The 22,962-nt window shown below is 49.1% G+C and overlaps 1 protein-coding gene across 1 annotated transcript in view; it reads left to right on the top strand.

Annotated features, from left to right (window-relative positions):
• Positions 1-22,962, top strand: part of LOC139279943 (stromal membrane-associated protein 2-like) — a 57,643-nt gene that overhangs the window by 14,746 nt on the left and 19,935 nt on the right. Inside the window, exons 2-3 of the mRNA XM_070899289.1 lie at positions 17,245-17,378; positions 20,592-20,677. Coding sequence (XP_070755390.1) covers positions 17,245-17,378; positions 20,592-20,677 — 220 coding nt within the window. The remainder of the gene's footprint in view (positions 1-17,244; positions 17,379-20,591; positions 20,678-22,962) is intronic.

The following is a 22,962-nucleotide window of genomic DNA, read 5'->3' as shown; positions in this document are numbered from 1 at the left end:
CACTGCGAGGGAAGGATACACTTCACCTGGGCTTACCCACGTAATGTAGGGCAAGCTGGACAAGTACATAAGGTAGAAAGGGATCGAAGGATATATTGATGGGGATAAATGCAGTTGGGTGGGAGGAGGCTCGAGTGGACCATGAACTCTGCCACAGACCAGTTGGGCCGAATGGTCTGTTTCTGTGCTGTACAATGCTGTTCAACTTTCAAAATGCATTTTCATAGAGGCTCCAAGCAACCTTTAAAGGAACCCTGTACGAGCAAACGTTCACTGCCACCTTCTCTCAACAGCTCCAAGGACAGCACCCAATGAATTACTGCTGAAGTGAGTAATTGTTCGATAGACAGACATGGCATCTGCAATGTGTCACAGTAAGGAGGTGAATGAGCCGTTAATCTGTTGGCAATGGTATTTTGTTGAGGGAGAAATGTTGGCCAAGGCACTGCGGGAACTCTGAGTGCTTCATCCACAGAGGCCTATGGGATCTTAAACATTATGCAGCCAGGTAGGGGCAAGTGCGATTCTCATATATATAATATATATATATATATTTAATATATATGCAACAGTAGAGGAGTTAACGCTTAGTGACTGTTCCCCAGAGTTAAGGAGGAGGATCTCTAACTTAAAGTGATTTGGTGGGTTGGTTCTGAGGCTCCAGACTGCATTTGAGGTGTTGCATGTATCACTCCGGTACATGTATTGAACACCAAGAATGGATATCTTAAGGTTTGTTCAAAATGTGAGTCTGAAAATCCTGCAAGCAAGTTTCTCCCTTTCCACAGGGGACAGAGCTTCTGAGTAGTTTAAGAAAGAAAGTCTTTTATACAATATCTTTCGCAACCTCCAATGTCCCAAATCTTTACAATCTTCACGATATATATCTGTTGTAAGAAATATAGAAATTTACAGCGCAGAAGGAGGCCATTTCGGCCCATCGTGTCCGCGCCGGCCGACAAAGAGCCGCACGGCCCTCGGTCAGCAGCCCTGAAGGTTACATATAAACCTATGAACAATGACAGAAAGGCAAAGAGCACCCAGCCCAACCAGTCCGCCCCACACAACTGCGACACCCCTTATACTGAAACATTCTACACTCCACCCCAACTGGAGCCATGTGATCTCCTGGGAGAGACAAAAACCAGATAAAAACCCAGGCCAATTTAGGGAGAAAAAATCTGGGAAAATTCCTCTCCGACCCATCCAGGAGATCACACCCTGGCCTGCAGTACTTACCATTATACCAACAAGAGGTTATCCAGTCTAATCCCAATTACCAGCTCTAGGTCCGTAACCCTGCAGGTTATGGCACTTTAAGTGCCCATCCAACCATCTCTTAAAAGTGTTGAGGGTTTCTGCATCCACCACTCTTCCAGGCAGCGAGTTCCAGATCCCCACAACCCTCTGCGTAAAGAAGCCCCCCCTCAAATCCCCTCTAAACCTTCCACCAACTACCTTAAAACTATGCACCCTCATAATAGACCCCTCCACCAATGGAAATAGGCCCTTCCTATCCACTATATCCAGGCCCCTCAATATTTTGTACACCTCAATGAGGTCTCCTTTCAACCTCTGTTCCAATGAGAACAAACCCAGCCTATCCAATCTGTCCTCATAACTAAGTTTCTCCATTCCAGGCAGCATCCTAGTAAATCTCCTCTGCACCCTCTCTAGTGCAATCATGTCCTTCCTATAATATGACAACGAGAATTGCACGCAGTACTCCAGCTGTGGCCTAACCAAGGTATTATACAATTTAAGCATAACCTCCCTGCTCTTATATTCTATGCCTCAGCCAATAAAGGCAAGCATTCCGTATGCCTTCTTAACCACCTTATCCACCTGGCCTGCTACTTTCAGGGATCTGTGGACAAGCACTCCAAGGTCCCTTTGTTCATCTACACTATTAAGTGGCCTACCGCTTAATGTGTTGACCCTTTCCTTATTACCCTCCCAAAGTCCATCACCTCACATTTCTCTGAAATTAAATTACATTTGCCACTGCTCTGCCCACCTGATCAGTAGATTGATATCCTCCTGCAGCCCATGACTTTCCTCATCATTATCAACCACACAGCCAATTTTAGTGTTGTCTGTCTGCGAACTTCTTAATCATACTCCCTATATTCAAATCTAAATCGTTGATATATACCACAAAAAGCAAGGGTCCCAGTACTGAGCCCTGCGGAACCCCACTGGAAACAGCCTTCCAGTCACAAAAACATCCATCAACCATTACCCTTTGCTTGCTGCCTCCAAGCCAATTTTGGATCCAACTTGACACTTTGCCCTGGATCCCATGGGCTTTAACCTTCATGACCAGTCTACCATGTGAGACCTTATCAAAAGCTTTGCTAAAGTCCATATATACAACATCATACGCACTACCCTCATCGACCCTCTTGGTTACCTCCTCAAAAAATTCAATCAGGTTAGTCAAACACGATCTTCCCTTAACAAATCCGTGCTGACTGTCCCTAATTGATCCTTGCCTTTCCAAATGTAGATTTATCCTGTCTTTCAGGACTTTTTCCAATAATTTTCCCACCACTGAGGTTAGGCTGACAGGCCTGTAATTACTCGGCCTATTCCTTTCTCCCTTCTCAAACAAGGGTATTCCATTAGCAGTCCTCCAATCCTCCGGCACCATGCCCAGATCCAAAGAGAACTGGAAAATGATGGTCAAGGCCTCTGCTATTTCCTCTCTTACTTCGCTCAACAGCTTGGGATGCATTTCATCTGGGCCTGGGGACTTATCTACTTTCAAAGCTGCTAAACCCCTTAATACTTTCTCTCTCTATATATTTATTTCATCCAGAATATCACACTCCTCCTCGATAGCAGTATCTGCATTACCCCTTTCCTTTGTGAAAACAGATGCAAAGTATTCGTTAAGAACCCTCCCAACATCTTCCGCCTCCACACAAAGATTACCCTCATGGTCTCTAATAGCCCTACCCTTTCTTTAGTTACCCTCTTAATATATTTATAGAACATCTTAGGGTTTTCCTTAATTTTACTGGTCAAATATTTCTCGTGCTCTCTCTTAGCATTCCTAATATCCTTTTTAATTTTGCCTCGTAACTTTCTATATTCCTCGAAAGATTCTATAGTATTTAGCCGTTGGTATATAACATAAGCGTCCCTTTTTTTCTTAATCCTCCCCTGTAAGTCCCTAGATATCCAGGAGGCTCTAGAATTATTTTTCCCAGCCTTTTTCTTTAAGGGCACATATTTGGCCTGAGCCTTCCTGATCTCCTCCTTGAATGCCTCCCACTGTTCCGACACCGATTTACCCACAAGTAGCTGTTTCCAGTCCACTGTGGCCAAATCACTCCTTAACTTAGCAACGTTAGCTTTTCCCCAATTTGGGACTTTTATTCCAGGCCTATCCTTGTTATCCATAACCAACTTAAATCTGACTGAATTATGGTCACTGGCACCCAAGTGCTCTCCCACTAATACCCCTTCAACCTGCCCAGCTTCATTCCCCAAAACTAAATCCAAAACCGCCCCTCTCGTGTTGGGCTTGCTATATACTGACTAAAAAAAGTTCTCCTGAATGCATTTCAAGAATTCTGCACCTTCTATACCCTTCACACTAAATTTGTCCCAATCGATTTTTGGATAGTTAAAATCCCCTACTATTACTACCCTATGGTTTTTAGACTTCACAGCAATTTGCCGACATATTTGCTCCTCTATCTCCCTCCCATTGTTTGGGGGTCTATAATACGCAGGGATCTTTGCTCAGCTCTGTGGAATGATGGCTGGGTTGTGCTTTTGCAATAGTTAATGTGATAAGACATCTTTTCCATTATTTCCCCCCCCACCTTTATATCTCGTCCAGTAGTGTGATTGCCCCTTTTTTATTTTTCAATTTGACTATATGGCCTCATTTGATGATCCCTCTAATATATCATCCCTCCTCACTGCTGTAATAGTTTCTTTAATCAATACCGTGATCCCCCCTTTTACGCCCTCCCCCTCTGTCTTGTCTAAAAATCCTGTAGCCAGGAATATTGATCTGCCAAACCTGCCCCTCTTTCAGCCGTGTTTCTGTAATGACTATAATGTCATACCCCATGTCTATCTGTGCTCTGAGCTCACCCGCCTTATTCGCTATACTCCTTGCATTAAAGTATATACCATTCAGCACAGGAAGACTTCCTTGCTTACTACATACTAAGCCCTGTTTCCTCTGTCTTACAGATTCGCTTTCTAGATTCTTGCTATCCAATTTCAGCTTTACTTCCTTCCCTTTTGAATTTGTTCTCAGGTTCCTGCCAAGCTAGTTTAAACTCTCCCCAACAGCACTAGCAAACCTCCCCGCGAGGATATTGGTCCCGACGCTGTTGAGGTGCAATCCGTCCGGTTTATACAGGTCTCCAGAAACGGTCCCAATGCCTCAAGAATTTAAAGCCCTCCCTCCTGCACCAACTTTCCAGCCACATATTCATCCTCTCTAAGCTTCTATTCTTGTACTCATTAGCACGTGGCACCGATAGTAACCCGGAGATTACTATCTTTGAGGTCCTACCCTTTAATTTTCTTCCAAGCTCCTGAATTTTTCCTGTAGGACCTCATCCCCATTTTTACCTGCCATTGGTCCCAGTATGGACCACGACCTCTAGCTGTTTACCCTCCCCCAGGACGCCCTGCGTCCGCTCTGTGACATCCTTGACCCTGGCACCAGGGAGGCACAAAACCATTCGGGAGTCACGTCTACGGCCACAGAAAGGCCTGTCTGTTCCCCTAACTATAGAATCCCCTATCACTCGGGCTCTTTTGTTCTTCATTCCTCCCCCCTGTGCAGCTGAGCCACCCGTGGTGCCTTGGAATTGGCTCTGGCTGCACTCCCCAGAGGCACCATCGTCCTCACTGATACTCAGAAGTGAATATCGGGTTGAAAGCGAGATGGACTCAAGGGGGGAACTCCTGCACTACCTGCCTCGCACACTTACTACGTCTGGTGGTCACGCACTTCCCCTCCACCTGCCGCCTTTAAGCTGTGGGGTGACCACCTCCTGAAACGTGCTATCCATGTAGTTCTCAGCCTAGCGGATGCACCTTATTGACTCCACCCGCTGCTCCAGCTCCGAAACGTGGAGCTCGAGTAGTTGCAGCTGGAGACACCTCCTGCACACATTGTTGTCTAGGCTGCGTGAAGCGTCCAGGACTCCCCACATGCCACAGGATGGACACTCCACGGGGCTGAGCTGCACTGCCTCTAGTTAGACTTATCTAGTTTAAAATCTACTTAAAAAGAAATGGAGAAAAGGGAGCTACTCACCAACTCACCTGACCGACCTCAGTGGCCTCCCGTGGTAGCCAATATACACACAGCAAGCTCCTACAAACAGCAACGTGATAATGACCAGATAATCTGTTTTAATGATGTTGGTTGAGGGATGAATATTGGCCCCAGGACAGCAGGGACAACTCCCACTGCTGCTCTTCAAATAGTGCCACGGGATCCTTTAAGTGCACCCAAGAGAGTAGACGGGGCCTCGGTTTAAGATCTCATTTGAAAGAGAGCACCTCCGACAGTGCAGCACTCCCACAGTGTTAACCTCGATTATGTGCTCAAATCTCTGGAGTGGGGCTTGAACCCGCACATTTGGGGTAGTGTGCACAGTTCTGGTCTCCATATTACAAGAAGGGTATAGAAGCACTGGAGAACGTGCAAACAAGATTTATGAAGATCCCAGAACTGCGAGGTTATAACTATCCGGGAAGGCTGAGCGGGCTGGGGCTTGTTTCTCCAGAAAAGAGAGGCTGAGGGGTGAAGTAAGAGATCTTTAAAATGATGAAGGGGAGATGTAGAAAAGATGTTTCCACTTGTGGTGGAGTCCAAAGCTAGGTGTCATAAATATAAGATAATCAGTAATAAACCATTGAGGACTTCATCCAGAGGGTGGTGAAACTGTGGAACTTACCAACACATGGAATAGTTGAGGCAAATAGTATCGATGCATTTAAAGGGCAGTGAGATAAACACGAGGGAGAAAGGAGTAGAAGGATCCGGTGATAAAGATGGTGAGTGGGATGATGCTCGTGTGGAGCTTAAACACTATGAGTCGCATCTGTGCCGTGAATAACCTGACTCGGGCGAGTGTGCTGCCACCTGGCCACGGCTTACAGCACAACCGAGGTCCAGCTGTGCTGTTAAATGATGGGGTTTGTAGATGAAATGCAAAATACCACGGCTGGAAATCTGAAATAAAAACAGAAAATGCTGGAAACATTCAGCAGGTCAGGCAGCTGTGGAGAAAGGGAAATGAGAGTTAATGTTTCTGGTCAATGACCTTCCATCAGTACTTGGGAGAAGGCCTCTTTTGTGTTGTTCCACCGTGGATGATGACCTGGCACTGTGGAGTGCGGTGGTATTGGACGTAAGGGTTTACGAGCAGGATAAGTCTTCGAAGCTGTGCTGTAAATCTCCTTGATCAGAGATTTTGTTTGAAAATTGGCCTGTCACCAAACTGCAGCCATTGAGAGTGCAGTCAGTGTAGTTATGCAAATCATTGGCTTTTTTAAACCGGGGAGGAGGAAGCCATTTAAAGTGAAACCAAGTATGAGGAAGTGAGGTGCCAGGGTTTGGTGTAGGGCCAGAAAACCAGCAGGCAGAGTGAGCAGGTGAACGGGGAAGCTGGAGCCTGGGCATCCTGGGAGGGAGGGCTGAGGGAATTTGGAAGTCCTGGAAAAAACTGAATTTAAAAAGCAGGAGACTGAGGGTATATTACACGACATGAGATTGGTGTGAAGTGACACTGCAGCTGGTGTACAACTGCTTTACACAAATCAGTATCTGCGTAAAGCACACCGCTTCACACCTGCAAGGGTACAATTTCCTCATCACCCGACAGGCACGTGTGTGGGGGAGGGGGGGATGGGGGTGGGGGCGGAGAATCCTGCATGGCCCAGGCACAGTCCCACCTCTGGGCTGGGCCTCGTACCAGACAGGGGGAGGCCCCAAACCTGGCAGCTGACATCAGGTCCAGAGAGCATCATGGTCAGGCGGAAATGGCCTTAAAACCAATGGCTCCTCTTTCAATTGCGACCTAGCCTTCCGGGCCTCCAGTCCCATCCCCAGGTGTAGGCCCACTGACGGCAAGCTGGAAAATCCCCATGTAACATCGTGGGCTCGGGGACCTGATGTAAAGCGTCTCTGCCTCTTTTCCCACAGAGGATGCACGGATACCTCTGGCACAGTGAGAAGGAACACCCACCACGTGGCATTAATACACCCAGTCTCTCGTTCAACACGATGGAGGCTTGTGCATTTGGGGCTAGGGCACACTGGGCTTGGGCTCGGGCACTCTCACTGGCGGGGCGCACTGGGCTCTGTCCCACTGGCGGGGCGCACTGGGCTCTGTCCCACTGGCGGGGCGCACTGGGCTCTGTCCCACTGGCGGGGCGCACTGAGCTCTGTCCCACTGGCGGGGCACACTTTTCAGATGGCGTTCCTCATTCTAATGGGATGGATAAGCCAGCAAATTGACGAAAGAACATAGTCCTGTTGCTCTTCTGTCCCCACCCCAGAGCCAAGAGGATTCATGGCTGCCCTCCATCCTCTGTCTGTGGTGGGGAGAGAACTCCCTCTTGCTATTTAACCCCAAATGTCCTTTCAAATGACCATTGCTGAATGAGGGAGCAAATCTCAGTGCTTCACCCAGAGCGCAGTGTTCTGTGTAATGTCCCGCTCACAACAAGGGCCCAGTCCTGTGCAGTGATTGGCCAGCGAGGACACATCAGCCACACTGCCTGTCAGGGTCGGCAGTGACAGTCCCTCAACCTCGATGTCACGCCAGCAGCCCTGGCAGGGGGAGGGATGATTCCTCTTGCCCTGGGATATTGATTCCTACATGTTTATTAATCCTGCTGCACCTGACGATTGCCACAATTTTCTGCCGCACTAATCAGATCTCTCTGACATACAGACTGTGCCACCTCCAGTAAAACCAAGTAACCTTTTACCACAGTACTGATCTGGTGATGGCATGTGTCACCTACTGTGTCTGTGGAAGTGCCTCATTCACAACACTGCCCAGCAGTTAAGGGCATTACCTGGGATGCCACTGAGCCATACAGACTGGGCCTCGAGTTTGGTTACTGGTCTGTGTGGTAGATCTCAACTGGAACAGTCAGGGAGCCATTATCATTGGTGCCAGCACTCTGGGCAATAGGAAAATTACTCCACTGTTATACAGTGACAGACCTGTACCCACCAGTACTGTACCACATTTATACAGTGACAGACTTGTACCCACCAGTACTGTACCACATTTATACAGTGACAGACCTGTACCCACCAGTACTGTACCCCAGTGTTATACAGTGACAGACCTGTACCCACCAGTACTGTACCCCAGTGTTATACAGTGACAGACCTGTACCCACCAGTACTGTACCCCAGTGTTATACAGTGACAGACCTGTACCCACCAGTACTGTACCCCAGTATTATACAGTGACAGACCTGTACCCACCAGTTCTGTACCCCAATGTTGCACTTTACTGATGCTAGTTACAGCCCAGTTGAATTCTCTAGATTGGTTTTAGATCCTCTACTCCAGCATAATTTGCCGTAACATTGGTTGACTTGGATTTTAGAGGTTCAGTGTAATCTTCCTGTTTCTTTATATGTATGGATTTGATTTATCTGAAGGAAACATTATCATTTTGGTTGTCTGCAGCCTGGACTAGGAGCAGGGGAAGCACACCTTGACTTCACCCTGTGTGCTCCAACAGTCACATCTTATTTCTCAGTCACTAATTGATGGTGAGTGGCAGCTGCAGACACAAGGCTTCTGTCCAACGCTGAGAGTTGTGGGAGTGCGAGCTGCGCATTGGCACTCGGGCATATCTGTACCGTTTGCTGCAAATGTGAATGAATGGAGTGTGTTGGTGCTGTGAGCTGAACGCAGTGTCTTTGGAAGACATTGTGAGAACAGGATGTCGGATGATTTCAGATCGGGTTTTGAGGTATAGCAAAGGGAATTCAAAACCAAATGTGTGTGGCGTTGTACATCATATCAATGCTGCATTCCTCACTTTAGGATAACAACAGCAACTTGTATTAACATAGTACCTCGACGTAAAAAAACAGCCAAAGGCGCTTCACAGGAGTGTAATCAAACTGACAGGCGAGATATTGGGACAGATGACCAAAAGCTTAGTAAAGAGGGATGGTTTAAGGAATGTCTTAAAGGAGGATAGAAAGGTTTAGGCAGGGAGTTCCACAGCTTGGGGCCTTGGCAGCTGAAGGCATGGCCACCGATGGTGGAGCGATTAAAATCCGGGATGCTGAACAAACCAGTACTGGATGTCGGACACGCAGCATGACCAATGAGACAAAGGTTACAGATGTGCCAGGCTCGACTGTTAGGACAGTAGGTTCAAGTTCACGGACTGTGGGGGGGGGGGGGGGGAGGGGAAGGGGGAAGGGGGAAGGGGAAGGGTTCACGGACTGGGGGGGGAGGACAGGGTACACATAGAAACATAGAAAATAGGTAAATAGGTGCAGGAGTAGGCCATTCGGCCCTTCGAGCCTGCACCACCATTCAGTAAGATCATGGCTAATCATTCACCTCAATACCCCTTTCCTGCTTTCTCTCCATACCCCTTGATCCCTTTAGCCGTAAGGGCCATATCTAACTCCCTCTTGAATATATCCAATGAACTGGCCTCAACAACTTTCTGCGGTTGGGAATTCCATAGGTTAACAACTCTCTGAGTGAAGAAGTTTCTCCTCATCTCAGTCCTGATTGGCCTACCCCTTATCCTTAGACTATGTCCCCTGGTTCTGGACTTCCCCAACATCGGGAACATTCTTCCCGCATCTAACCTGTCCTGTCCCTTCAGAATCTTATATGTTTCTATGAGATCCCCTCTCATCCTTCTAAACTCCAGTGAATAAAGACCCAGTTGATCCAGTCTCTCCTCATACGTCAGTCCAGCCATCCCGGGAATCAGTCTGATAAACCTTCGCTGCACTCCCTCAATAGCAAGAACGTCCTTCCTCAGATTAGGAGACCAAAACTGAACACAATATTCCAGATGAGGCCTCACCAAGGCCCTGTACCACTGCAGTAAGACCTCCCTACTCCTATACTCAAATCCCCCTAGCTATGAAGGCCAACATGCCATTTGCCGTCTTCACTGCCTGCTGTACCTGTATGCCAACTTTCAATAACTGATGAACCATGACATCCAGGTCTCGTTGCACCTCCCCTTTTCCTAATCTGCTGCCATTCAGATAATATTCTGCCTTTCTGCTATTGCCTCCAAAGTGGATAACCTCATATTTATCCACATTATACTGCATCTGCCATGCATTTGCCCACTCACCTAACCTGTCCAAGTCAGCCTGCAGCCTCTTAGCATCCTCCTCACAGCTCACACCGCCACCCAGTTTAGTGTCATCTGCAAACATGGAGATATTACATTCAATTCCTTCATCCAAATCATTAATGTATATTGTAAAGAGCTGGGGTCCCAGCACTGAGACCTGCGGCACTCCACTAGTCACAGCCTCCCATTCCGAAAAGGACCCGTTTATCCGGACTCTCTGCTTCCTGTCTGCCAACCAGTTCTCTGTCCACGCCAGTACATTACCCCCAATACAAATGTGCTTTGATTTTGCACACCAATCTCTTACGTGGGACCTTGTCAAAGGCCTTTTGAAAGTCCAAATACACCACATCCACTGGTTCTCCCTTGTCCACTCTGCTAGTTACATCCTCAAAAAATTCCAGAAGATTTGTCAAGCATGATTTCCCCTTCATAAATCCATGCTGACTTGGACCGATCCTGTCACTGCGCTGCTATTTCATCCTTAATAATTGATTCCAACATTTTCCCCATTACTGATGTCAGGCTAACCGGTCTATAATTTCCCGTTTTTTCTCTCCCTCCTTTTTTAAAAAGTGGTGTTACATTAGCTACCCTCCAGTCCATAGGAACTGATCCCGAGTTGATAGACTGTTGGAAAATGATCACCAATGCATCCACTATTTCTAGGGCCACTTCCTTAAGTACTCTGGGATGCAGACAATCAGGCCCCGGGGATTTATCGGCCTTCAATCCCATCAATTTCCCTAACACAATTTTCCACCGAATAAGGATATCCTTCAGTTCCTCCTTCTCTCTTGACCCTCGCTCCCCTAGTACATCCGGAAGGTTATTTATGTCTTCCTTCGTGAAGACAGAACCAAAGTATTTGTTCAGTTGGTTCTTTGTTCCCCATTATAAATTCACTTGAGTCCGACTGCAAGGGTCCTACGTTTGTCTTCACTAATCTTTTTCTCTTCACCTATCTATTGAAGCTTTTGCAGTCATTTTTTATGTTCCCGGCAAGCTTCCTCTCGTACTCTATTTTCCCCCTCCTAATCAAACCCTTTATCCTCTGCTGAATTCTAAATTTCTCCCAGTCCTCAGGTTTGCTGCTTTTTTTGGCCAATTTATATGCCTCTTCCTTGGATCTAACACTATCCTTAATTTCTCTTGTTAGCCACGGTTGAGCCCCCTTCCCTGTTTTATTTTTACTCCAGACAGGGATGTACAATTGTTGAAGTTCATCCATGTGATCTATAAATGTTTGCCATTGCCTATCCACCGTTAACCCTTTAAGTATCATTTGCCAGTCTATTCTAGCCAATTCACGCCTCATACCATCGAATTTAGCTTTCCTTAAGTTCAAACCCTAGTTTCTGAATTAACTGTGTCACTCTCCATCTTAATAAAGACTTCTACCATATTATGGTCACTCTTCCCCAAGGGGCCTCGCACAACACGATTGCTAATTAGTCCTTCTCATTACACATCACCAAGTCTAGGATGGCCAGCTCTCTAGTTGGTTTCTTGACATATTGGTCAAGAAAACCATCCCGAATACACTCCAGGAAATCCTCCTCCACCGCATTGCTACCAGTTTGGTTAGCCCAGTCTATATGTAAATTAAAGTCGCCCATGATAATTGCTGTATCTTATTTCTTGTTTGATGCTGTCTCCCAACCTCACTACTACTGTTTGGTGGTCTGTACACAACTCCCACGAGCGTTTTCTGCCCTTTGGTATTTCGTAGCTCCACCCATACCGATTCCACATCATCCAAGCCAATGTCCTTCCTTACTATTGCATTAATTTCCTCTTGAACCAGTAACGCCACCCCACCTCCTTTTCCTTTCTGTCTATCCTTCCTAAATGTTGAATACCCCTAGATGTTGAGTTCCCAGCCTTGGTCACCCTGGAGCCATGTCTCTGTGATGCCAATTATATCATACCCGTTAACTGCTATCTGCGCAGTTAATTTGTACACCTTATTCCAAATACTCCTCGCCTTCACAGAGCCTTCAGGCTTATCTTTTTAACACACTTTGCCCCTTTAGAATTTTGCTGTAATGTGGCCCTTTTTGTTTTTTGCCTTGGGTTTCTCTGCCCTCCACTTTTACCATTCTCCTTTCTATCTTTTGCCTCTGTCTCCCTTTTATTTCCCTCTGCCTCCCTGCATAGGTTCCCATCCCACTGCCATATTAGTTTAACTCCTTCCCAACAGGGTACACGGACTGGGGGGCGGGGGTTGGGAGGACGGTGCATGGACTGTGGGGGGGAGGGGGGAAGGGTACACGGACTAGGGGGGGAGGGTACACGGACTGTAAGGGGGGAAGGGTACACGGACTGTGGGGGGGGGGAAGGGTACACGGACTGTGGGGGGGGAAGGGTACATGGACTGTGGGGGGGAAGGGTACATGGACTGTGAGGGGGGAGGGGGGGAAGGGTACACGGACTGTGGGGGGGAAGGGTACATGGACTGTGAGGGAGGTGGGGGGAATGGTACACGGACTGTGGGGGGGGAAGGGTACACGGACTGTGAGGGGGGAATGGTACATGGACTGGGGGGGGGGGAGGGGGGAAGGGTACACGGACTGTGGGGGGGGGAGGGTACACGGACAGGGAGGGGGGAGGGGGAATGGTACACGGACTGGGGGGGGAGGGGGGAAGAGTACATGGACTGTGAGGTGGGGGGAAGGGTACATGGACTGTGAGGGGGGGGAAGGGTACACGGACTGTGAGGGGGGGAAGGGTACACGGACTGTGAGGGGGGAAGGGTACACGGACTGTGAGGGGGGGAAGGGTACACGGACTGTGAGGGGGGGGAAGAGTACACGGACTGTGAGGGGGGGGGAGAAGGGTACACGGATTGTGAGGGGGAAGGGTACATGGACTGTGAGGGGGGGGAAAGGGTACACGGACTGTGAGGGGGAGGGGGGAAGGGTATACAGACTGTGGGGGGGGGGAGGGGGAAGGGTATACGGACTGTGGGGGGGGGAGGGGAAGGGTTCACGGACTGTGGGGGGAGGGGGGAGGGTACACGGACTGTGGGGGGGGAGGGGGAAGGGTACACGGACTGTGGGGGGCGAAGGGTACACGGACTGTGGAGTAGGAGGGGGGAAGGGTACACGGACTGGGGGGGGAGGGTACACGGACTGTGGGGGGGAAGTGTACACGGACTGTGGGGAGGGGGGAAGGGTACACGGACTGTGGGGGGGGGGGAAGGGTACACGGACTGGGGGGGGGGGAAGGGTACACGGACTGTGGAGGGGGAGGGAGGAAGGGTACACGGACTGTGGAGGGGGAGGGGGGAAGGGTACACGGACTGTGGGGAGGGGGGAAGGGTACACGGACTGGGGGGGGGGGAAGGGTACACGGACTGTGGAGGGGGAGGGGGGAAGGGTACACGGACTGGGGGGGGGTAGGGGGGAAGGGTACGTGGACTGTGATGTGGATGGGGGAAGGGTACGTGGACTGATGTGGATGGGGGAAGGGTACACGGACTGAAGGGGAAGGGGGGAAGGGTACATGGACTGTGGGGGGGGGGAAGGGTACACGGACTGTGAGGGGGGAGGGGGAAGGGTACACGGACTGTGAGGGGGGAGGGGGAAGGGTACACGGACTGTGAGGGGGGAGGGGGAAGGGTACACGGACTGTGGAGGGGGAGGGGGGAAGGGTACACGGACTGTGGAGGGGGAAGGGTACACGGACTGTGGGGGGGGAGGGGGGAAGGGTACACGGAATGTGGGGAGGGGGGAAGGGTACACGGACTGTGAGGGGGGGGGAAGGGCACACGGACTGTGGGGGGGGGGGGGTGGGGGAAGGGTACACGGACTGGGACAGATACATGGCAGGCACAGATGCTAATGAACCAAAATATGAAATCTGATATTTCTGAGGATTGCCACTCAACTTCTCCAGCATTCTACACTATACTCGTGATCCCTGCTCCTCTCGAACCTATCTGAACAAGTAACCTCCCCTCACTGACAACAGCCTCCTCTGATCCTTCTCCTGGGCCTGTGTTGATGTGAAGCACACCCGGTTGTGGACACGAATTGAGCATTGCCGTGTGTGGGAGAAGCGGCTGCAACATGTGCAATGTAAAACTAACAGCATCAACATTCGCTCAGGAGTTTGGACTGAATCTTTTGCATACTGTTAAGAACATAAGAAATTGGAGCAGGAGTAGACCATGCGGCCCCTCGAGCCTGCTCTGCCATTTAACACGATCATGTCTGATCCGATCATGAACTCAGCTCCACTTCCCTGCTCGCTCCCCATAACTCCTTATCCCCTTATTGTTTAAGAAACTATCTATTTCTGTCTTAAATTTATTCAATGTCCCAGCTTCCACAGCTCTCTGAGGCAGCGAATTCCACAGATTTACAACCCTCTGAGAGAAGAAATTTCTCCTCATCTCAGTTTTAAATGGGCGCCCCTTATTCTAAGATCATGCCCTCTAGTTCTAGTCTCCCCCATCAGTGGAAACATCCTCTCTGCATCCACCTTGTCAAGCCCCCTCATAATCTTATACATTTCGATAAGATCACCTCTCATTCTTCTGAATTCCAATGAGTAGAGGCCCAACCTACTCAACCTTTCCTCATAAGTCAACCCCCTCATCTCCGGAATCAACTGAGTGAACCTTCTCTGAACTGCCTCCAAAGCAAGTATATCCTTTTGTAAATATGGAAACCAAAACTGCACGCATTATTCCAGGTGTGGCCTCACCAATACCCTGTATAACTGTAGCAAGACTTCCTTGCTTTTATACTCCATCCCCTTTGCAATAAAGACCAAGATACCATTGGCCTTCCTGATCACTTGCTATACCTGCATACTAACCTTTTGTGTTTCATGCACAAGTACCCCCAGGTCCCGCTGCACTGCAGTACTTTGCAATCTTTCTCCATTTAAATAATAACTTGCTCTTTGATTTTTTTCTGTCAAAGTGCATGACCTCACACTTTCCATCATTATACTCCATCTGACAAATTTTTGCCCACTCACTTAGCATGTCTATGTCCTTTTGCTGATTTTTTGTGTCCTCACACATTGCTTTTCCTCCCATCTTTGTATCGTCAGCAAACTTGGCTACGTTACACTCAGTCCCTTCTTCCAAGTGGTTAATATAGATTGTAAATAGTTGGAGTCCCAGCATTGATCCCTGCGGCATCCCACTAGTTACTGGTTGCCAACCCGAGAATGAACCATTTATCCCAACTCTGTTTTCTATTAGTTAGCCAATCCTCTATCCATGCTAATATATTACCCCCAACCCCGTTAACTTTTATCTTGTTGTGTTGATACTGTGGCACTCACCATTAATAGTCATAGAATCAATCATACAAGGCAGGAGGCCATTCGGCCCATTGTGCCTGTGCTGGCTCTTTGACGTGAGTGTTGTACCTGTACTGAAAGTGAGAGATTTGGGGAACAATACTGGTTCATGAAACTAAATCGTTATATATTTCACTGGCAGGGCAGGCCTGGGTACTGTCTGTATTCCAGTTCTAGCATCTTGTTTGCCTCCGATGGCAACGCTGGTGGACTGCTAGGACTGAATTATACAAACCAAGAACTTCTCTGCTTACATCCCAGTCTGTGTTGAGTTACCCAATGTCGGCTGTGGCAGGACTGATCAGACAGGGTTCCCATCGAGCGGCTCCTGCTGGTATGTGCCGACGTGTGGGCATTGGGTGAGGATTGGGCAGGATCGGCTGAGCTGTGGTGGCCCCCATGGTAGAACAGCCCGCTCACCGTTTCTGTACGGGTTCTCTGGGGGAACCACCTGGAGATGGCGGGTCTTTACCCCCGCAGGAGAGAAAGATGCACGGCTTGTACATCTGCTGAACTGTTAGAATAACTTACACAATGTAAAATACTGCGTCTGCTGGAAATCTGAAATTAAAACAAACACTCAGCGGGTCAGGCAGCATCTGTGGAGAGAGAAGCAGAGTTAACCTTTCAGGTCCATGACATTTTGTCAGAGCTGGAAAAAGTTAGAGATGTAACAGATTTTAAGCAAGTTTCAGGGCTGGGAAAGGGGGAGGGGAGGGAAGAACAAACGGGAAGGTCTGCGATCGGGTGGGGTCCATTCCCAGCCCGATCTCCCCGTCCTCTTGCCTCCTGCACTAATCTAATGAAGCTTATCGTAAGCTCGAGGAACAGCACTTCATCCTTCCATTAGGCATTTTACAGCCTTCGACTTCAACAATTTCAGACCGTGGCCACTGCCCATTTTTCAGACCCCAGGTGAGGGTAATGTTCTGCTGTGGCCACTGACAGCTCCTCTAGACCCATCTTCTTCCCTTGGCCCATCACCATCACCATCACCATCTCCTCTTGCCTCGCACCACTGTCCCTTTTGTCATTCAATCTCTCCTGCCCCCACCCGATCGCAGACCTTCCCGTTTCTTCTTCCCTCCCCTCCCCCTTTCCTAGCCCCTACAATTGCTCAAAATCTGTGACATCTCTAACTTTCTCCAGCTCTGGGGTGTGTACGGACCTGGGAAGGCATCGATCACAAAAGCCGGTTTTCCGCACACAATGCGCATCCTTCGCAGCGCGGGAAGAGAAGGCCTCCCCACCACAATCCCAGGTGCCTCCGAGACAGACCACCAGGTCATTTCATAAAAATTCTCCGGGCGGAGGCGTTCGTTCGAAAGAAGCTTCCGGCTGGAATTTCCGAGCCGTTGCCCCCCCTCTCTCTCTCTCTCTCTCTCTCTCTCTCTCTCTCGCTCCACAGATGCTGCCTGATCGGCTGAGTGCTTCCAGCATTTTCTGTTTTTCTGTTAGAATAACTTGTTCCCTTGATACCCAAGTTGCTTATCTTCTTTGGTACCTGTTATTTTCGAGTGTGAGCTGATGGTTTAGGTTCTAACTTTCTCTGTCCCTTGCACAGGACCAAGGTGGGCTTCGTGGAACCTGGGCGTGTTTGTGTGCATTCGCTGTGCTGGTATTCACAGAAACCTTGGCGTCCACATCTCCAAGGTCAAGTCAGTTAATCTGGATCAGTGGACACCAGAACAGATCCAGGTACTGCATACAGTCTGTGTGACGGGTGGTTTGTGTGGGCGTGTGTGTGTGAGGGGTGGTTTGTGTGGGTAGCGGAAGTTATAGCAGATGCATTCGTTATAATCTACCAAAATTCTCTGGACTCTGAGGAGGTACCAGCAGATTGGAAAGCAGCTAATGTAACGCCTCTGTTTTAAAAAAAAAAGGGGGCAGACAAAAGGCAGGTAACTATAGGCCAGTTAGTTTAACATCTGTAGTGGGGAAAATGCTTGAAGCTATCATTAAGGAAGAAATAGCGGGACATCTAGATAGGAATAGTGCAATCAAGCAGACGCAACATGGATTCATGAAGGGGAAATCATGTTTAACTAATTTACTGGAATTCTTTGAGGATATAACGAGCATGGTGGATAGAGGTGTACCGATGGATGTCGTGTATTTAGATTTCCAAAAGGCATTCGATAAGGTGCCACACAAAAGGTTACTGCAGAAGATAAAGGTACGCGGAGTCAGAGGAAATGTATTAGCATGGATAGAGAATTGGCTGGCGAACAGAAAGCAGAGAGTCGGGATAAATGGGTCCTTTTCAGGTTGGAAATCGGTGGTTAGTGGTGTGCCACAGGGATCAGTGCTCGGACCACAACTATTTACAATATACATAGATGACCTGGAAGAGGGGACAGAGTATAGTGTAACAAAATTTGCAGATGACACAAAGATTAGTGGGAAAGCGGGTTGTGTAGAGGGCACAGAGAGGCTGCAAAGAGATTTAGATAGGTTAAGCGAATGGGCTAAGGTTTGGCAGATGGAATACAATGTCGGAAAATGTGTGGTCATCCACCTTGGGGGGGGGGGGGGGGGGAAACTGGTTAAAGGGAATATTATTTGAATGGGGAGAAATTACAACATGCTGCGGTGCAGAGGGACCTGGGGGTCCTTGTGCATGAATCCCAAAAAGTTAGTTTGCAGGTGCAGCAGGTAATCAGAAAGGCGAATGGAATGTTGGCCTTCATTGCGAGAGGGATGGAGTACAAAAGCAGGGAGGTCCTGCTGCAACTGTACAGGGTATTGGTGAGACCGCACCTGGAGTACTGCGTGCAGTTTTGGTCACCTTAAGGAAGGATCTACTAGCTTTGGAGGGGGTACAGGGACGATACACGAGGCTGATTCCGGAGATGAGGGGGTTACCTTATGATGGTAGATTGAGTAGACTGGGTCTTTACTCGTTGGAGTTCAGAAGGATGAGGGGTGATCTTATAGAAACATTTAAAATAATGAAAGGGATAGACAAGATAGAGGCAGAGAGGTTGTTTCCACTGGTCGGGGAGACTAGAACTAGGGGGCACAGCCTCAAAATACGGGGGAGCCAATTTAAAACCAAGTTGAGAAAGAATTTCTTCTCCCAGAGGGTTGTAAATCTGTGAAATTCTCTGCCCAAGGAAGCAGTTGAAGCTAGCTCATTGAATGTATTCAAATCACAGATAGATAGATTTTTAACCAATAAGGGAATTAAGGGTTATGGGGAGCGGGCGGGTAAGTGGAGCTGAGTCCACGGCCAGATCAGCCATGATCTTGTTGAATGGGGGGGCTCGAGGGGCTAGATGGCCTACTCCTGTTCCTAATTCTTATGTTCTTATGTTCTTATGTTATGTGTGTTTGTGAGGGGTGGTTTGTGTGGGTGTGTGTGTGAGGGGTGGTTTGTGTGGGTGTGTGTGTGAGAGGTGGTTTGTGTGGGTGTGTGTGTGAGGGGTGGTTTGTGTGGGTGTGTGTGTGTGAGGGGTGGCTTGTGTGGGTGTGTGTGAGATGAGGGGTGGTTTGTGTGGGTGTGTGTGTGAGGGGTGGTTTGTGTGGGTGTGTGTGTGTGAGGGGTGGTTTGTGTGGGTGGTTTGTGTGGGTGTGTGTGTGAGGGGTGGCTTGTGTGGGTGTGTGTGAGATGAGGGGTGGTTTGTGTGGGTGTGTGTGTGAGGGGTGGTTTGTGTGGGTGTGTGTGTGAGGGATGGTTTGTGTGGGTGTGTGTGTGAGGGGTGGTTTGTGTGGGTGTGTGTGTGAGAGGTGGTTTGTGTGGGTGTGTGTGTGAGGGGTGGTTTGTGTGGGTGTGTGTGAGATGAGGGGTGGTTTGTGTGGGTGTGTGTGTGAGGGGTGGTTTGTGTGGGTGTGTGTGTGAGGGGTGGTTTGTGTGGGTGTGTGTGTGAGGGGTGGTTTGTGTGGGTGTGTGTGAGATGAGGGGTGGTTTGTGTGGGTGAGGGGTGGTTTGTGTGGGTGTGTGTGTGAGGGGTGGTTTGTGTGGGTGTGTGTGTGAGGGGTGGTTTGTGTGGGTGTGTGTGAGATGAGGGGTGGTTTGTGTGGGTGAGGGGTGGTTTGTGTGGGTGTGTGTGTGAGGGGTGGTTTGTGTGGGTGTGTGTGAGAGGGGTGGTTTGTGTGGGTGTGTGTGAGATGAGGGGTGGTTTGTGTGGGTGTGAGAGATGAGGGGTAGTTTGTGAGGGTGTGTGTGTGAGGGGTGGTTTGTGTGGGTGTGTGTGTGAGGGGTGGTTTGTGTGGGTGTGTGTGAGATGGGTGGTTTGTGTGGGTGTGTGTGAGATGAGGGGTGGTTTGTGTGGGTGTGTGTGTGAGGGGTGGAAGCAACTCTCGCCCTATAATCGCCGTGGTTTACTGATCACTCTTGCTCAGTCAGACTGGAGCACAATGTAGGCTGGCTCTTGAATACAGTACTGAGGGAGCGCCGCACTGTCGGAGGGGCAGTACTGAGGGAGCGCCGCACTGTCGGAGGGGCAGTACTGAGGGAGCGCCGCACTGTCGGAGGTGCCGTCTTTCAGATGAGCCGTTAACCTGAGGCCCTGTCTGCTCTCTCAGGTGGATAAAAAGATCCCATGGCTACTATTTCAAAGAAGAGCAGGGGAGTTATCTCTGATGTCCTGGACAATATTTATATCTCAATCAACGTGATGTAAAATAAAAACAGATTATCTGGTCAATATCACATTGCTGTGCGCAAATTGGCTGCCCGTTTCCCACATTACAGCAGTGACTACACTCCAAAAGTATTTAATTGGCTGTAAAAATGCTTCGAGATGTTCGATGGTCGTGAAAGGCGCTATGTGAATGTAAAGTCTTTTTTACTTTTAAGATAGGTTTGGTTGGAGTTTGATTTCAGTGGTGTGTCTGAGTTTTCAGTCTTAATGGGGAACTGTTGTGATGTTTCAATAACTTTCTGGACTCTTGTGTTTTTGTGGAAAGTGCATTCAGGAGATGGGAAACCCGAAGGCCAAGGTACTCTACGAAGCCCACCTCCCTGATAACTTCAAGCGGCCACAGATGGACCAGTAACCTTTTCAAAGCTCATTCTGCGATTGAGTGAGGCCAGGAAGCTTTTCTCTGCAGGCACTATTTCAATAACCTTGCTTATCAATGCCTTATTCTGTCTACACCTCAGGGCTGCTGTATCTAGCAGTCGCCTGGTCACTTTTGAGGACCAGGCAGGTAGTGCAGGAATCCCCTGAGTGCATCTCTCTCGAAGCAGTATTTAGCACTGAATACGGGGCAGTGCGATGGCCCTTTGTATAGCCAAGTCCACGGCACCACGGGTGGCTCAGCTGCACAAGGGGGAAAACTATAGTGGTAGGGGATTCAATAGTCGGGAGCAGACAGGCGTTTCTGCGGCCGCAGACGTGACTCCAGGATGGTATGTTGCCTCCCTGGTGCCAGGGTCAAGGATGGCACTGAGCGGCTGCAGGACATTGTGAAGGTGGAGTGGGGAGGGAGGGTGAACAGCCAGAGGTCGTGGTCCATAACCGTATCAATGACACAGGTAGCACGAGGGATGAGCTCCCGCAGGCAGATTTTAAGGAGCTAGGCAAGAAATTTAAAAAGCAGGACCTCAAAGGTAGTAATCTCTGAATTACTCCCGGTGCCACGAGCTAGTGAGTACAGAAATAGTAGGATAGAGCAGAGGAATGTGTGACTGGAGAGATGTGCAGATGGGAGGGCTTCAGATTCCTGGGACATTGGGACCGGTTCTGGGGGAGGTGGGACCTGTACAGGCCGGACAGGTTGCACATCAACAGAGCCGGGACCAATATCCTCGTGGCAGGAGCAGAGGGGGGGGCGGGGGGTATACTAGTGCTGTTGGGGAGGGTTTAAACGAGCTTGGCAGGGGTTGGGCACCAGGATGTAGCATTAGAAAGGTGAATCAAGGTGCACAAAGGATTGGGAGAGACGGATAGCACTAAAGTAAGAAACAGTACAGTATTGGGTGGGATCAGACTAAGTAACAATACAGAAGGTCTAAGACAGGTTTACAGTGCATGTGTGTGAAAGCACAAAGTGTGGTGAATAAGGTCGGGGAGCTGCAGGCACAAATAGACACATGGGAATATGATGCTGTGGTGTTAACAGAGACCTGGCTCAAAACAGGGCAGGATAGGGTTCTAAATATTCCTGGATATAACATGTTCAGGAAAGAAAGGAGGTGGAGTGACAGTATTGGTTAAGGTGCTGGAGAGAGAGGATGACCTGGAGGGGTCAAGGACAGAATCTATTTGTTTAGAGTTCAGAAACAATAGAGGTGCCATTACAGCACTTGGTGTATTCGATAGACCACCAACTAGTGGGAAGGATGTAGAGGGGCACATTTGCAGGGAACTTACAGAGGAGCAAGAACTATAGTGATAATGAGGGAATTCAACTATCCAAATATAGACTGGGATCGTAATAGTGTAATCGAGTAATAGTTAATCTAAACCTTCTGACCCTATCAGTGTTCCCCTGCTGACACTTGCTTCTCCAGAATCAGATCCAGCAATGCCTCCTCCCTCGTCGGGCTGTAAACATACTGATCGAGAAAGTTCTCCTGAACACACTTCAGAAATTCTCCCCCTTCTCTGCCCTTTATCCCAGTCTATATTAGGATAGGTGAAGTCCCCCTTTATCACTAGAATACACCTAACAGTGTAATGGCACCTCTATTGTTTCTTTACTAACCAAATAGATTCTATCCTTGACCCCTCCAGGACATTCTCTCTCTCTCTCGAACTGTAGCATTCTCCTTAACCAATACAGGTACAGTGTTGAAAATCCACAAACCTCGGGACCGAGGCCGTTCCGGACTTCCGATCGTCCCACATCCGGAAATGCCTGAGCCGAGGTAAAGAGTGGGGGGGGTGGTGGGGGCAGAGGCAGGGGCGAGGTCCCCACGACTGCATGTAGACCCGAAGATTGAAATTTACGCTGAATTCTCTTTTTACTTTCACTGGGCGTATAAAAGAACAACTCCCGAGAGTGACATTGAGTTGTAAGTGTCGAGGGAGGTCCTTGCTCCCTCGATTCGTACTCTTCAACTAACCCCCTGAAAGTTGCCATCCCAGTCCCCACCCCTGCCCCCCCCCCCCTCAGTGCCAAGACCATCGAGTCTGCGCCCCTCGCAAACATCTCACAGCCCCGACACCTTCAACCCCAGATCCCCATCACGTCCAGTTCCTGAGCGTGTGTCCCCGGCTCAAGGTTTACACCTTCCACTCAAGCACCGAGCCGTATCTCCCGAACTCCCCATCTCCCTGAAGCTATCGGCCTCCTATACCACACATTCCTAGAAAACTCCAAGGAGCAGCTC

The sequence above is a fragment of the Pristiophorus japonicus genome, chromosome 14 (genome assembly GCF_044704955.1).
Source record: "Pristiophorus japonicus isolate sPriJap1 chromosome 14, sPriJap1.hap1, whole genome shotgun sequence".
Taxonomy (NCBI): Eukaryota; Metazoa; Chordata; class Chondrichthyes; family Pristiophoridae; genus Pristiophorus; species Pristiophorus japonicus.
Note: the sequence above shows the minus strand (reverse complement) of the source record. Positions and strands in the feature narration are given on the sequence as shown.